Source organism: Stigmatopora argus, chromosome 6 (genome assembly GCF_051989625.1).
Source record: "Stigmatopora argus isolate UIUO_Sarg chromosome 6, RoL_Sarg_1.0, whole genome shotgun sequence".
NCBI classification, from domain to species: domain Eukaryota; kingdom Metazoa; phylum Chordata; class Actinopteri; order Syngnathiformes; family Syngnathidae; genus Stigmatopora; species Stigmatopora argus.
In genome coordinates this window covers 7,349,476-7,365,825 of record NC_135392.1, presented here as the reverse complement: position 1 = coordinate 7,365,825, position 16,350 = coordinate 7,349,476, and the positions used below count along the sequence as shown (strand labels likewise).

General features: G+C 42.2%; 3 protein-coding genes and 1 long non-coding RNA gene across 6 annotated transcripts; 2 read left to right on the top strand and 2 right to left on the bottom strand.

Annotated features, from left to right (window-relative positions):
- Window positions 1-364: 364 nt before the first annotated feature.
- nelfcd (negative elongation factor complex member C/D) lies at window positions 365-6,289 on the top strand. Its single transcript, XM_077603452.1, has 15 exons — window positions 365-560; window positions 1,395-1,507; window positions 1,596-1,705; window positions 1,785-1,894; window positions 3,097-3,204; window positions 3,295-3,447; window positions 3,608-3,738; window positions 4,250-4,415; window positions 4,506-4,640; window positions 4,714-4,853; window positions 4,931-5,045; window positions 5,108-5,203; window positions 5,271-5,411; window positions 5,732-5,861; window positions 5,936-6,289. The coding sequence occupies exons 1-15, from the start codon at window positions 504-506 to the stop codon at window positions 5,968-5,970; spliced, it is 1,740 nt and encodes a 579-aa protein (XP_077459578.1). The 5' UTR covers window positions 365-503; the 3' UTR covers window positions 5,971-6,289.
- On the bottom strand, window positions 6,167-8,728 carry ctsz (cathepsin Z). The gene is made up of 6 exons (XM_077603453.1): window positions 8,541-8,728; window positions 7,806-7,969; window positions 7,557-7,736; window positions 7,341-7,491; window positions 6,664-6,826; window positions 6,167-6,596 (listed from the first exon to the last, which is right to left on the bottom strand). Exons 1-6 carry the CDS (start codon window positions 8,663-8,665, stop codon window positions 6,465-6,467), a joined length of 915 nt encoding a protein of 304 aa, XP_077459579.1. The 5' UTR covers window positions 8,666-8,728; the 3' UTR covers window positions 6,167-6,464.
- A 421-nt stretch (window positions 8,729-9,149) lies between these two features.
- LOC144075976 (peptidyl-prolyl cis-trans isomerase FKBP3-like) lies at window positions 9,150-10,738 on the top strand. 2 transcript variants are annotated; one of them, XR_013300692.1, is made up of 6 exons: window positions 9,150-9,274; window positions 9,467-9,566; window positions 9,926-9,995; window positions 10,074-10,156; window positions 10,481-10,549; window positions 10,621-10,738. XR_013300692.1 is itself a non-coding variant. In XM_077603458.1 (5 exons), the coding sequence occupies exons 1-3, from the start codon at window positions 9,170-9,172 to the stop codon at window positions 10,121-10,123; spliced, it is 255 nt and encodes an 84-aa protein (XP_077459584.1). In that variant the 5' UTR covers window positions 9,156-9,169; the 3' UTR covers window positions 10,124-10,156; window positions 10,481-10,549; window positions 10,621-10,738. The 2 variants fall into 2 exon arrangements, 1 of the variants encoding a protein (XP_077459584.1); XM_077603458.1 differs by lacking the exon at window positions 9,926-9,995 and having other exon boundaries at window positions 9,156-9,274.
- Window positions 10,739-11,060: 322 nt separating this feature from the next.
- Window positions 11,061-16,091, bottom strand: LOC144075977 (uncharacterized). Of its 2 annotated transcripts, XR_013300694.1 has the most exons (6): window positions 16,058-16,091; window positions 15,579-15,701; window positions 12,467-15,504; window positions 11,742-11,833; window positions 11,265-11,358; window positions 11,061-11,121 (listed from the first exon to the last, which is right to left on the bottom strand). It is a non-coding gene; the product is annotated as an uncharacterized LOC144075977 (long non-coding RNA). The 2 variants fall into 2 exon arrangements; XR_013300693.1 differs by having other exon boundaries at window positions 11,742-15,504.
- Window positions 16,092-16,350: the final 259 nt, after the last annotated feature.

Here is a 16,350-nt window from a genome sequence, read left to right as displayed (position 1 = left end):
GCTTTCTGATTTGTTTGTGCTCTTGTCAAATATAGTGAAGTCTATTTCACTTTACGGTGACTTTAAATGTTATCCCACTTGCCATTCGTACAAGAATAACAGTTTATTCAAATAAACAGATCAAAATTCATTACAAAGAGGTATGTTTTTGAGGATATGAGACTATTATTGGAATACTATGAAATGACTAAAACAAATGCCCACTTTTCCCCTCTATTTTTATTTTTAAATGATGAGTATGGCTATATAACATCTGAAAATATGAGTTGTTTAGTGTAGTAGCACGACTGTTGGTTGGACAGACCGGAGCCTGCAAGGTCAAACTCGGGGAAAACTACTTTCCTTTTAGGGGCGTGTCTTCGACTTCACCACCTCGCCATTTTCCCCCACTTGTTATTAGCCATTTGGCTAGCTTGTGCAAACATTTTTCACGTCTCCTGTGGGTATACAAGGACGAGTTACGATACTGTAGCCGGTTGAATTGTTCTCTCGTTCCCGTCGACATGGACGAAGAATATTATAGCAACGCGGGGGACTGGGAAGGACCGGATGCTAACACGGTAAGACTTGTTGCTGTTTGGCTGCTTATTGTTAGCATGGCAGCTAGCCGAATGGGAGAAATGGTACCCTTATGATAAACGCCGACTTACCTATTAAACGTGCAAGGGTCGAAAACTGCAATCGGTCGGTGGTTAGGCTTTACTAATGTCTTACTCATTTTAGATTTCAAGGAATGTAGATAGTCTCTTTGGCCATCTCATGCCAGTTGCTAAACTTTGATATAGCTACCTACTCAGTCTGGACAAGGTAAAGCATTTAAATCTACCACTGCAGTCAAATGTTATTATTTTTATTTTTTAAACTATCGGTTACTACCAAAATTGTCCAAATCTCTTCTTCGAACTTCTTAATTGTAAGTATTCGCCGATTTCTGTAGTCCCTGGCTGAAGAATTAAAATAATAACTTGGCAAGCTTTTAGTGTGGGAGAAAATACATTTTCCAACTTTTCACAGTGTAGAATATTCGGATCCAATAGATTGATTTACTCCTAAAATGTTAAGGTAAAGGTAAAATAACTAAACGAGTAAATAACGGGATTAATGATAAAATGAATAGAAGAAAGACTATTGTAAAAAAATAATCAGGGATTAGTTGACTCGGGAAAAAATGTTGTTTTTTTACATTTTAAATAACACTCGTTTGAACGAAATTGTGTCTGAGAAGTTTTCTGATATTCAAGAGTATAACAGATTTTTTTTCCCAAATTTAAAATTGACCCTGGAACTGGCATTACTTAGATGATTTTCCAAGTGCTCCTAAAAAGTTCCTGAAAAGTCTAACATTTCTCTTGGTAAAACCTGCATGCACCCCGAATGTTACCCTATCGTTACAGGACGACACGTATGTTGATGTTGAAAATTTGGGGAAGATCCAAGAGGAATGTCTGAAGAAATTTTCCAGCAGGGATTACATCATGGAGCCCGCCATCTTCAACACCCTCAAAATGTGCGCGCCTGTTAGTTTGCCACCATTTCCAGGCACTTCTTGTGCGCTTCCAATCTCAAAATGAACCCTTCTCGGCTTTGTCTTGCAGGTATTTTCAGGCAGGTGGCTCTCCAGAACACGTCATCCAGCTTCTGTCGGAAAACTACTCTGCCGTGGCTCAGACGGTGAACCTGCTGGCCGAGTGGCTCATCCAAATGGGTCGGTAGCTCGCTCCAACCTTGCATTTTGCGCCGTGGCTTCCTCCTTCTTTAATTGGAAATTATCGTCTGCATTTCAGGTGTTGAACCAGCGCAAGTGCAAGAACGGGTTGAGAATCACCTCAAGAGTCTGCTGATAAAGCACTTTGACCCCCAGAAAGCAGATTCCATTTTCACCGTGGAAGGAGAGGTGGGTTTTAGATAATAAAAATGGCAAATAATCTGTTAATTAAAACGTCTGAATTTCACTTAATCATTCGATGCCTTTGAGGATGATAGAGATCCATTCTTTCATTCTTCTGCTGTGAATTTAAGGCCATATTCACACCAGAAAAGTCCATAGTTCGCTTTCTGTGACTTTTTTGGTGCAGTTCCTTTTCACATTGCATTTTTTTCAAGCGACCCAGGATTTGACAACAAACCCAAACGATTGCAAAGGTCGTTCAATCATGAGACAAAGTTGTCTGGGCAGGGGTAGCAGTGTAAAATATGAAAGTAAAAAATCGAAGAACTCCAGCTTGCAGCATTTGTGCTCGTATTCACGCAACTACATACCTGTCAACTTATCCGTTTTTCCCGTATTTGATACGTTTTTTTCCCGTATTTTTTACGTTTTTGATCATTTCAAATTTTGTACACCGTATTAACAACTTGTTTACTGGAAAAAATATTTTGTAAAAAGTATGGTATTTTTTTGCCTGGCATTTGGCGAGTCAACTAATTGTTTATTTATTTCAGGTTCGGTCCGATTGAAAAGTACAGTAATCCCTCGAATATCGCGGTTAGTGTACACCAGACATGGCCGCAATAATCAAAAAGTAGGGTCACCCACAATGTTGCCTCTAAGCCGCGCGCGTGCGCAATTGCGCACTACTCTCGTCTTCTCTGCGCACAGCAAATCATATGGAGCGCACAAAATAAAATCCCAATTTTTTTTTTTTTTAGCTGTGAGGCCGACGCGCAAACCACTCATCCGCCGGGCTGCCCATTCATAGATATTAATCATTACATTTTATTATTACTAAATCATTTATGTGTCGTAGACATGCACCTGCTTATGGCAGGTGTGATATTGGTGTGTGCCCATAGCGAGCAATGATGATGTTGCTCACACTGGTACTCAGTGTGCTCAGGGAGGTTGTCATTCTGCCCAGACAAACAAAAAATTAGAGGGAACATTGGTCACCCCTATTATAACTTTTTTCCTTTCCTTCAGTGCTGAGTCCTAGTAGCAAGACTTACGAGTTTCAGCTTGGATTTTCACATTTTTATGAACTTTGAAAAATATATATATTTTTCTAATAATTAATAGCAAAGAAAGAAAATCGAAGTAGTGAATTTGCGATAATTGAGGGATTACTGTACATGTTTTGTTTTGGGGTGTGTTTGCAGACTCCCGCTTGGCTGGAGCAAATGATCGCTCACACGACTTGGCGTGACCTCTTTTACAAATTGGCCGAGGCCCATCCGGACTGTCTGATGCTCAACTTCACAGTCAAAGTGCGCTCACGGCTTATTCTAAATGTTTTTTTTTTTTTGAGTGCTTGGTCTCCATCCAATTCTGCCCTCAAAGAACCGTGTCCTTTGCAGCTGATTTCAGACGCGGGCTACCAGGGCGAGATCACCAGCGTGTCGACGGCGTGCCAGCAACTAGAGGTTTTTTCTCGGGTGTTGAGGACATCTTTAGCCACGCTGTTGGATGGAGGGGAAGAAAACTTGGAGAAAAACTTACCAGAATTTGCTGTGAGGCCCTTTTTTAAAGAGAGTGAAATTTTATTTTTATGGTGGAGATTTAATAAATCATCCGTTTTGTTAACATTTTTTTTTGGACTAAGCCTAAAAAAAAGTTGTTTTGAAATAGAGTCTTTTCCCGACACCTCTTTTATTTTGGTTTCATCTTTAGAAAATGGTGTGTCACGGTGAGCACACTTACCTCTTCGCTCAGGCGATGATGTCCATCCTAGCGCAGGAGGAACAAGGCGGCTCAGCTGTGCGCCGGATTGGTCAGGAGGTGCAGAAGTCTGCGCACAAGAGGTACCAACAAGACCTTTTTAAACCAGCCCTAATGTGCTACAACAGGCCAAAGTCTGGGATTGCGTGCCCTCCTAACTCGCGCACAACAATGAGTCTACCATTCATCAAATCTGACACCAAAAAAAGTCATCATCGGGCTCTAAATTTTGATTTCATCCTGATCTATTTAGAAATAATAGAGAAATAAATGGAAAAAATGGTTCTGTATGCCCTAACAACAAGCCTTCTGCCTGTAATAAAATTACTATACATGCTAACTAACTCAAAGTCACATGTCAGCATGTATTTATTGCATTATTTTTTTTGGTATTAGTGTTTAAATTATTATTATAATACATCTATCGTTTGGTGCTCTGTGTCGATGCCAGAAATGGCTATTTTTAATACAAAAATATGATGTATCATTTACTGTTCACGTCGACATGGGGGTTTAGGGGAAAAAATGGGGTGTCAACTGTCAAATATATTTAGGCCTTCCTAATTGAGCAGCGTTGGTTGTGTGTGATGGCAGGGGCCACGATGCCAGCCAGATCACGCTGGCCCTGGGTACGGCGGCGGCCTACCCTCGGGCCTGCCAGGCGCTGGGCGCCATGTTGTCCAAGGGGGCCCTGAATCCCGCCGATATCACTGTGCTCTTTAAGATGTTCAGCAGCATGGACCCGCCTCCCGTGGAGCTGGTGGGGAAACCCCGTCCCCGACACGTTTCGAGACGCCTTCTCCGCAGACGCAATTGTATTCACGGGCTCTTCCTCTCGGTTGCTCATCAGATCCGAGTGCCCGCTTTTCTGGACCTCTTCATGCAGTCGCTGTTCAAGCCCGGCTCCAAGATCAACCAAGACCATAAGCACAAATACATCCACATCCTGGCCTACGCCGCCAGCGTGGTGGAGACGTGGAAAAAGGTTTTGCAAGCCGCTCTCTCCCTCTCTTTTCGCTCCCCCGAGATGGCGCCGACTTTTCCCGTCTTGAGCGCAGAACAAGCGAGTCAACATCAACAAGGACGAGCTGAAGTCGTCCTCCAAGGCCATCGAGACGGTGCACAACCTTTGCTGCAACGAGAACAAAGGCGCCACGGAGTTGGTGGCCGAGCTCGGCACGCTCTATCAGTGCATACGGTGAGCGCGTGCCCCGCCTATTTCGGGTCCCCGGCGCCATGCCGAGTCGTGACGTTCTCGTCCAAACGTGCGCTCAGGTTCCCGGTGGTGGCCATGGGGGTTTTGAAGTGGGTGGACTGGACGGTGTCCGAGCCGCGCTACTTTCAGCTGCAGACCGATCACACGCCGGTCCACCTCGCTTTGCTGGACGAGGTACCGACTCGAAGCGCAGGTGGCGAGAGGGCGACTAAATGCGACTGTCCTCTTCTCGGCAGATCTGCACGTGTCACCAGCTGTTGCATCCTCAGGTCCTCCAACTCCTCATTAAGCTCTTTGAAACGGAACACTCGCAGTTGGACGTCATGGAGCAGGTCTGCGTCTCGGTCCATCTTTCCAAAGTGGGGAAAATATTGACCTTTTTTTTGACAATCTTTCAAGATGGAGCTGAAGAAGACTCTCCTGGACCGAATGGTTCACCTGCTAAGTCGCGGTTACGTCCTGCCCGTGGTCAGCTACATTCGCAAATGTCTGGAGAAGCTCAACACTGACATCTCCCTCATTCGCTATTTTGTCACTGAGGTAACAAAATGATTATTTTCAACTGCAAGTTCAGCATCTGTTAGATGTCAGGTGTCCAAACAACAGTCCGGGTGGGGCCCAGTTTTTATTACCCCGCAGCAAATTGATGAAAATCTTGAACACAGCCCACTCAAGAAGCTTCAGTAGTTCAGCCTACATTCTGTTGCGCTTATTAGCATCAACACTAGATGTTGCTAAATGGATTGGATGTCTATTGCCATCAATGGCAGCCAATGAAATAATACTTTACATAGGAAATACACCTTTTTTTGTGACAGATGAGTTCTTAGTAATTTGAAACTTCAAAATTTTCCCCTAAGGTCCTAGACGTGATCGCGCCTCCGTACACGTCCGACTTTGTTCAGCTCTTTCTGCCCATCCTGGAGAACGACAGCATAGCGGGAACCATCCGGACGGAAGGAGAACACGATCCAGTTGCTGAGTTTATTGGTACCTTTTGGTTTTTTTCTCTCCCTGCTGCTCTTTTCGTCTTGATTTTGAAAATGAACTGTTTTACTTTTCAGCTCACTGCAAGTCAAATTTCATCATGATTAATTGAGGACTTTTTGCAGCCTAACGGTCCAACGAAGCACACTTTTTTTCGGGGGGGACCGAGCGGTCATCGAAGTCTGTTTTTTTAATCTCACGGTCAACAGAGATGCACATTTTTGTAAATTTCTTTTTCTACCTTATAGCTTTATCCCAGCCTCATTTTTTAGGCTGTGTCATTTATGTGAAAAAGACTTGAAGCCCAAACCGCTTAAGGCACGCTTTATTCAGCTTTGTAGGACTTGCGTAGCAGCATGCATTTTTTCAATTTAAAGTTGTAAATGATCCCTTTGTGATTTTTAAAAAATATATATTTTCTATTCAGCGTATGTGAATTTTGTAATATAAATCATTGTTCTAAATTCATGTGACATTATCACAGGTTGGACTGTTCAACAGCCCGCACATTTCGCAATAGCAAACAATGCCTATTTTGGCACTTCCATTTAAAATGCACAGAAAAGAATGACGCGCTCCCTTCTTAGTGACAATTAAAAGCGGATTCTAGTAGACGATGTAGTCTTTTGGGAGTATGGGGTCTCCGTAGGCGCAGTCCGTCTCAAGTGCCAGATTGTAGGTACTTCCACTTCCTCCTTTGAAGGCGCTGGTGACGATCCGAAGCCAACCCTTCTCCCCCTGACGACAAGACGACACTTTTCAACACGAGCGTGAGTAATGCGACTTTTCACGGACGGACGCTTACCCATGGCTCTCCCCAGGAGTTCCGTACGATCCAGTACTCCACACCATTCTCGACTCCCCAGCCCGCCACAGATACAATGTGGTTGATGTAAGGTGTCTCGATGTACTCGGCGTACAGACCGCCGTTGTACGCGTCCAGTTTATCAGTCGCCATGATCCCGCAGCTAGAAACCACCAATTATTTTTTACATTTTTTTAAACAGGATCCATTTTGTAGAAAAAAAGTGACTAAAATATATTGTTGGGATTTTTGTTATACTTTAAAAATGGTATTTTATTTAACATATGAAGGTTCCATTTCTTTTGTGTAGACATTTGCCCATCCAAATATACTGATATTAGCTTTAGGAGATATAATTCATATTATAAAAACTTTGTGGAGTTCAAAAGTTAAAAATAAGTACAGCTAAAATGATAGAAAATCTGGACACCCTCACAGTAGAAAGACAACTGTTCCATGAAGACACTTTGTAAATTTAAAAAATTAAAAATATTTATTTTTTAAATTTACAAAGTGTTTTCTTTTCTACATTTTAGCTGTACTTATTTTTAAGTACAGCTAAAATGATAGAAAATCTGGACACCCTCACTGTAGAAAAGAACTGTTCCATTAAGACACTTTGTAAATAAATAAAAAATAATAATTTATTTATTTTATTTCAATAATATTCTCCAAACCTGATAGGTCCTCTGGCGTAGATTTCCGCCATCATCTTCTCCCTTCCGCTGACCTCGCCATAATCGCCCACTTTCCACAGGGTGTAGTTCTTCACAATGTTGCAAACGCCAAAGGTGGTACAGGTGCCGCACTCGTTGAAGGGTTTACAATCTGCGGAGGGACGGCAGATTGCGAGACGAGCTCGCCCGGCCGCCGTGGCGCCCGAGAACTCTCACCCTGGTCTTTGGCCTGGTAGTTGTTGCACGTCTCGTCCGGAATGCCGTGGGTGTTGGCGTACTCCCACACGCTGCCGTGATCGCCGCCGTGGCAAGAGCCGGCTTCTCCGCAGTCGACCACGTGCTGCACCGAAAGGTAAGCGGACGGCCACGCCCCCTGCCGCTTAATGTTGATGCGATCTGTATGGAGTGCGAAAAGTATGAGTCGTCGTAAATGGCTCGCTCGTCGAGGACGGTCGCGGTGCCAACCTGCCATGGCGCTGGTGCTACCATGAGCCCAGCACGAGCCGCAGTACTGAGGAATGTGCTGATTGCGGGTGGTGCTGACGTAGTTGATGCCCCCGATGTTCCTCCAGTCCCACGACTTGGGCAAATCGGTCACGTTCAAATACTCGTGAGGACGAGGAGTGGTCCTGAAACGACATGCACGCTGTGAGTCAGTTCCTCTCCAGAGGCGTCTAAACTTTTCTTCTCGGAGGTCCGCTTTCAGAAAAAGTGAATGATGTGCGGGCCAACATAAAATCCCACTTTATTTGTTAATCATTTTTACACTACTGAAAGCTAAATCAATTGTATAGTTGCATTTTCAAAATTTCAGCCTAAACTTATTCTGTTCAAATGCACGGTTAAAAATGTTGGGTGTTTAATAATGTCAAGATTTAAAAAAAAAAAAAAAAACGGATTTGTCAAATTATTAGAAATCCATCGTGTCAGGACAAAAAGGTTTTTTTTTTTTTATTGCATTAGATCACGTGCTCCATACCGACGCCTAGTGGCAAATCTACAAACAGGAAGAGGAAATTCATTTCGAAATGTGAAGATTTCAGATAAGTCAGTCAACACACAAAATGTATGAATCATACATTGTCCACTACGAGTATTTCGTATAATGTGATCGGAGTACAACCGCGTGACATGTTCCTACTCCATTAGCAGTGTCGCTACCAGGCAGCTAGCACAAGTGCACAAAAACAAAAAAATTACCTCAGTCCGAAGCCATTTTTCCTCGCTTTTGGGATATAACAGGGCTCCAGATTGTTGAAAAACTGTCCGGCAGACGCGGCGGACATCAGGAGAGAAAAGAAAACAATGAACGAACTGGGAGCCATTTGGGCACAGCACACTTGACCGGTAGACTTGAGATTGTTACGTCAACATCACATGACAATCTGATCGAAACGCAGTTGGAAAAAAAATCCGAAAAATCACTGCTGGGAGCAGACAGTTCCTACAGCGCCACCTAGCGAAACTAAATCATAAAAATACAGACTATTTATCAGTAGTGGACCTGCAAGGCATGCTCTGCTACGTATTGCTAAATAATATTTCAATTGTATGAGGTTACTATTGATGCTTTTTGTATGTGTCACAGCTGTAGCTGCAGTAAAGGTTTTATAGCCATTAAATTGTTATTTAGGGTTGGATTGATTTAGACGTTGCAATACCGAAAGTGTAGATGTGAAATGCACAAAAAATACACGTTATTGTTTTCACAATACCGCATGACCGAGGTCAGAGTTCAAATGCTTAATGCGCATGACCGAGGTCAGAGTTCAAATGCTTAATGCGCATGACCGAGGTTTGAGTTCAAATGGCCATTTTTAAAATGGCGGATGAGCGAGGAGCCAGTACGGCAGCAGACTGCAGAGCAGCGCACAAGTGACGATTTACCGAAGAACTACCAGTTAACGTTCTTACAGGACAATGGAGCGCATTCGGTACGTTGTCATATGTTGATTTCGAAGCCCCAACACTGATTTTAAGAGTGCTTTTTGTCAGGGTTACGCTTCGTTCGCGTGATGTAGCCCCACGTGGATGGAGACCGAAAAATGTTTGCAAACAAATTGGCTACATTGCGTTACCTCTAGCTCTTAATGTTTAATAAGAAATCATTTCCTCGTGTGTTTCAGTTCGTCAACGAGCACAGATTGCTGGGAAACATCAAGAATGTGGCCAAAACGGCTGAAAAAAAGAGCAGCTTGTCGACGTCACAACGAGCTGTTCAGCAAAGTGAGTCATTTTTTTTTAAACACTAGTTTCTATTTTCTCTGTCCGTTTAATCAATGAATATCAGCGTTCAGTATTCGATGCTTTGCTCATTTAGCTTGTTTTTTTAGTATGATGCCTTCAAATTTTGAATGAAAACACAAACTAGTTTGGTTGTAGAATGAATATACCTTTACCCTGGGCTTGGACCTTTTTTTTTTTTTTCAATGTTGTTTGGACAAAACTTAAGTGAGACCTTCATTCAACAATAGCCCAGTGGTCATTTTTTCACTCATGTTTAAACACATGATAAAATAACATTTTTGGGATTTTTTTTTATGGATTTGAAATGATTGATTGAAAAACATGGTGGTGTTTTGTAGAGGGTTAAAGCCATGGAGACCAAGCAGGTGAAAGTTGAAAAAAATCAACAAGACAGAAGTTGTGGATGAGGTAGGACCTGTGTTTCAGGTTATTTATTATTTTAATGTCATATGTACTAAACCTACTCCTTTTGTATCTTCTCTTCAGGGTCCACCCTACTTTACCAAATCAACACTAAAGAAATTGTGACCGGGTGAACGGCAGTCTTTGACACCAACATCCCCTCCCTGGTACCTGTCATTATAGAGCAGGGGTCTCCCAACTCTGGTCCTTGGGCACCGGTCCAGTATGTTTTCTATATCTCCATCACATCTGAATCAAATGATCAAGTCATCAGCAAGGTGTCCAAGTGCTTGATAATTTGATTTTGGTGTGTTGGAAGACATGGAAAACAGTCTGGATATAGGCCCTTAGGGACTGGAGTTGGAGATCCCTGTTATAGACTCTTATTTTTGAGTCTCTCTGCCTCTGCAGTGGTCAAAGAAGCAAACCAAACCACTGAGCTAAAAAGTCATCAGAGGGGTATGTCTAATATTTCTTGCCTTTTTTTGCAGTGGTCTGCTGACTGAGCAAAGGAGACATTGCACCCAAGTGGATTATGGGAAAATTGGCCTTCATGACAGGTATCTTTTTCATGTTGATAGAAAAAGCTTATCTTAGTAGCTATGTTGACTTAACTCTTTCTTCTTCCCAGAATTTCACTTTAGTGGAAAAGCATTTTTCGTCCATTTACCGATGACACTGCCTGACCATCTGTGGACTCCTCTTGAAAGCCAGATTTGTGTGAAAAAAATAAAAGTTTCTGAAATGTATATATGTCTAATTCTTTAACATTACCCAGCAAAACATTTTAATTCTTGCACACTGGCTACACCATCATACAGATTTTTACACTTGAAAAAACCTATTCACACTTATAAATATTTTTCAGCAAGTGTTACACTTGGAATTTATTACAAAAAAAATTCTACTTAGCCACAATTTATAAAAACATTGAAGGCTTTTTTCAGCAAGTGTTATACTTGGAAAAAAAAATTATCAAAAAACACTTAGCCAAAATAACCACAATTTTATTAAAAAAAAGACCCATGAAAGGCTTTTAGGTCTTTTTCTCCCAAGTGTTTTGAAAAGGACAGTTGCTGATCCATCTGGACTCTCACTTTGCCACCATGAGCCAGAGAACTCATGACTGCACCTATATAAGAGGGGGAGAAAATTGCAACTTTAGTCAGTGAAACCTCACCATGGAAATAAAATAGATCTGTTTTCAAATTGAGTTACATACTCTTTTAATTTGGATGAATACTTGGATATTCTACAATAAACAAATATGCTTACCTCCAAGAAGGCTCCAAAGTGCAGAATTTAGAGATGCCACATCTTCAAGCAAGGAAGATCACTTGGAGAAAGCCCAGAGTCTAGAAGACTGCACCTATATAAGAGGGGGAGAAAATTGCAACTTTAGTCAGTGAAACCTCACCATGGAAACAAAATGAATCAGATTTTAAATTGAGTTAAATAATCTTTACGCTTTTAATTTGGACGAATACTCTACAACAATGGTCCCCAAACTATTCCAGAAAGGGCCGCAGTAGGTGGGTTTTCGTTCCAACCTGTAAGAGGAAACCTTTCCACCAATCTGGTATACTAGAAGTGCAATCAGTGGATTGCAGTCAGGTGCTTCTTTTTTTTCCAGCAGAAATCTCATTGGTTAAACGGTTTGACTTGGATCGGTTGGAACAAAAACCTGCACCCACAGCGGCCCTCGAGGACCGGTTTAGTGACCTCTGCTCTACAATAAACAGATACACTAACCTCCCAGAAGGCTCCAAAGTGCAGAATTTAGAGATGCCACATCTTCAAGCAAGGAAGATCACTTGGAGAAAGCCCAGAGTCTAGACGCAGGCCTGATGTGTGCAAAAGAAGAAAAAGTTATCATATATCGAGACTGGAGATTCAACAGTTAAACGATCAAGACAAATAATGAATGAAAATAAGTTAGTGAGTGCTCCGAGCTATTTTCCCTTTTGCAGACAAGGGGATTAAATATACAGACCGAGGTTAACAACTAGGAGAAACTTGACTTAACAATTTTTGTATATTTTTTTGTGCAGCAAAAACAGAATAACAAATCGGAAACTGGTGTTTAACACTCAGTGAAAACTATTATTACAACACATCAGGAATTAAGTCCAGCCTCTGGATGTCAATTTTGAGTGAGCCTTTACCCAACAAACTGTCGGTTGATGTCTCGGCTTTGTTTAATTAGATTAGAAGTCTTTCTACACGACTCAATAATGGAGAGGAAAAGGGGAACATACTCAAAAGGGAGCGTCATCGTGACGCTAATGCTAACTAGCCACATGCGGCAGACTGCCAGTAGGGAAAAGGAGCCGAAACTTAAGTTATCGACGGTGTGTTCAACCTGGCATTAAACTAACAGATTTGTTGGCGTTTTAGGCTCAATTGATTCCTAAAAAATCTCCCGGTAGCGTGATAAAAATGCACTTAGGCCAGTAATTTGCCGTACGACGCCTTACCTCGTCGTGCTCGTCGTGCAACAGCATGGAAACACTGCCCCAAAGGGCGAGAACCTGCGCATGTGCGTAATTTACGCACCTGCGTCGCTAATGGGCGTAGCCACGCCCATATTGTCCAGCCGTATTGAATGTGGAAAACATGGTGGCTTGCTTACCGCGTTCAACGAGGTGGTTTGTCCTCCCAACTCAATGTTTATCTATGTTTTGAAGATGACGTAGATTAGTCGTGATTTTTGTGGTCTTGATGCTATAAAACAGTGTGTCAGTCCACTAACTTTTCCAAATATTGAGTAACATTTTTACTTAGTATTTTACATCAACTCACCTCTATTCCAGTCCATTAAAAGTTTAACATTTGAAACACAAAGAATGATTCATTGTCTCATCTCATTTTCTGAACCACTTTATCCTCACTATGGTCGCGGGGGGTGCTGGAGCCTATCCGATACTTCAAAATGTTTGGGGATTCACAAACACACCAAACACTTTAGCATGATATTAAAAAAAATAACAAGTGGTTTCTGTGAGAAACTGCTTTATTTCCTAAAACCTGTGTTCTCCTTTCTGTTTAGTACATAGTATACCTTATGGAACGATTACCTTATGGATTAGCTCCAGCACCCCCGCGACCCTAATGAGGATAAAGCGTCTCAGAAAATGAGATTAGACTGTCTCACTACATTTAAGGAGTTTGTTTGATTTTAATGGTTATGGCTTTATTGCATATATATTTTTTAAGGCATTTCTCAGCACAATAAAACAGTCCACTCAGGGTTGAGTTACTATTGGTTTTTCATCCCAAAACCAAGATAGAGCACTCTTTGTTTTGGTTGCTATTGTCCACACCACTTTTCAGGCAGCCGTGAGTGACGGAGGGAGACGAGGGGCAAACTTAACAAATATGCCAAAATATCTTTCCACACAACAGGTTAAATGGGGCAAAATATATGATTACCATATGAGGAAAGGGAGGATGCTGTATAATTCTGTTTGTGTCAACAAAAAAATGGGATAGATGAGAAATGAAACTTTTAGTTACACGCTTAGCACAGAAAACATTTGTATACAATTATGTACAGTTATGATACAGTAGAAGTTCAGCACTTCAGATCAATCAAGCAAAATGTACAGATATGATATGAGAAGCAATTCAGCCATTCAATTCAATCAAGCCAAAGCGTCAGTGGGATACCAAAACAAATTAGCGCACTATCAGTTTAAGGCATATGTAGAAATAGAATTCTGTTTCATGGCGATCTTGAAAAGTGAAAGAAAACATGAATATTCTGGAGAGAGCTAAGGTTAAAATAAAGTTTGTCCCTCGAATGTTGCGGTTAATGTAGACCAGACATGGCCGCCATAATTGAAAAATCACAAAGTAGGGTCAACCCTATTAAAAAAATATATTGTTTTGTCTTCAGTGCTGAGTCATAGTAGCAAGTGATTTTTGCTTATGAGTTTCAGCATGGATTTTTACATTTTTATGAACTTAAAAAATAAAACAAATATTCTTCCAAGCTGAGTCCTAGTAGCAAACAGAAGACAGGAGTGGGTTCCGCTTGCGAGTTTCAGCGGATTTCACATTTTTATGAACATTAAAAAAATAAATTTAAAAAAATTAATAGCAGACAAAAATCGCAAAGTAGTGAATTTGCGATAATCGAGGGATTACTGGAGCACGCTGTTCTTCACTCTCAGCCGCCGAATCAGCCTTTCGCCTATTGCGAAGAGCACCATGTCCCTCCTTCCTAGCGGCCCTATCAGTTGCCGCCCAATCAGCCTTTCGTCTAAGGCGCATAGCACGCTGCTCGTCACTCTCGGCAGCCCTAGAAGCTGCCGCCAAATCAGCCTTTCGCCTAAGGCGAATAGCACGCTGTTCGTCACTCTCAGCGGCCCTAGCGGCTGCCGCCCAAATAGCCTTTCGCCTATTGCGAATAGCACGCCGTTCCTTACTCTCAGTGGCCCTGGAAGCTGCCGACGAAACAGCCTTTCGCCAAAGGCGACTAGCACGCTGTTCCTCAGTCTCAGCGGCCCTAGCAGCTGCCGCCGATTCACACATTCGCTTAAGGCGAATAGCACGCTGTTCCGCAGTCTCCTTAGCCCGATAGGCTGCCATAGCCTTGGCGATTCTTCGCAGGCGACTTCTACGCTGAGCGTAAGTCTCACCGGGCCTAGTAACTAGAGTAGCCGAAGACTTTTTCTTACGCCTGACCATAGGAACCACCCTCTTTTCTGCAGGTCCTGCAGCCGATATCGCCCCTGCTAAGTCTACACTCTCAGTAATAGACATCTGAGTGTGCTCAGGGCTAGGTAACCATGATATAGGTGCAAAATCATGAGCGTCAATTGATGGGCCCTCTTCACCAAAAGCACATGACGATAAATGTGCACTGGTAGGATTGACACCACCCGTTTGACTTAAGCAACCCCCATCAATAGCTACTGCTCCCACCGAGGCCGAAGCCTCGTCACCGCTTTGTAATGCAGAAGATTGTGCTGCCATCCTGGCACGCTTCAATTGTTTACGCCTTTCCCAACTCGACACGAAATGAGAACTCCTCCTTTTTGGCATAATTGTTGAAAATGACGGTGCAAACGTATGTACAGTATGCAAAAACAATATATAGAGTCTGACTTTTAGGAAAAAGTCAGGAAAACTGACGGTCAATTTCAAAATAAAGGATGAAGATTTTTCCCTATTTAAGCTAATATTTGGGGTGGTTTTTTTTGTTAAAATATTACCCCAGCCTGGATCTGGAGTGTGCTACTTGTTGATCTAGCTGTCAAAGGTGTATATTTTAAGGGCAGATGTAGAGCGGATGTTTATGTTAAAAGTTATTGAGAGGGTTAGGGGGTAATTTATCGAGGTCCATCCGGTCTCAAAGGACGTGGGGGTCTTGTTTATCATCCGGATCTGGTGTGTTGATTGTTGTCCTAGATGGTAAAGGTGTATATTTATGAAGCCGTTGTTCATTGAGGTCCATCTGCCTACATCAGGGCCTGCATGGGTCCCAAGAGAGGGGGGATTATTTTACAACCTGAAAAAGAGATTACAGCCGTATACGACTCTGTTTTAACATCCTGTGGAACGGTCATAGAAAAATATCCTTACCAGATAGTTGTGTATTTTCCCCCAGCAACTGGTGCTCTGAAGAGAAAAACAGTATATTTTGCTTTAAGAGGGTTAAAATCAAGGTCCGAATGGGGGGAGAAAAGCGTGTCATCCAGCAAAAATCTGAAAGATATTCAGTAAAAACTGCTTTTAAATGGTAAATGTGAGAAGAAAAAAATCTAACGTGTAGTATGAATCTTATTAAAACTGACTATCGCTAGCATTTATTAAGATTTATCCGACATCCCACTGTTATACGACGAGCTAATCACCGGCAGGGAAATGCAGCGCTATTAAAGGCGTCTCTTTTTTATTATTTTTATGACTGTGTTGTTTACATTTAGCGTGATGATGGTTTCTGTATGCTAAAGAGTTAGCTGATTCGAAACTCGATCGAGATTTGAAAGCGTGCATCACCCCCGGGGCATTCCTTACACTTCCAACATTCGAGGTATAAAAACCACTTTAATTTCACTTACGTAACGAATGCTTCTGTCTGTCGTGTCTCATACGACCACTAACATTGACACATTGATACAACTTCATTCGCCATGTTGGCCTGAATTACTGAGCATGCGCGATAACCTTTAACCCGGGTGAGCATGTTGGCTGGTATTACTGAGCATGCGCGATAACCTTTAACCCGCGTGAGCATGTTGGCTGGTATTACGGAGCATGCGCGATAACCTTTAACCTCGAGGCCATGTTTCCTGCATTTTGCATTCAATATTTAAGACTTGCTTGTTTTGAAACTTATATTTTGGCATTTTCT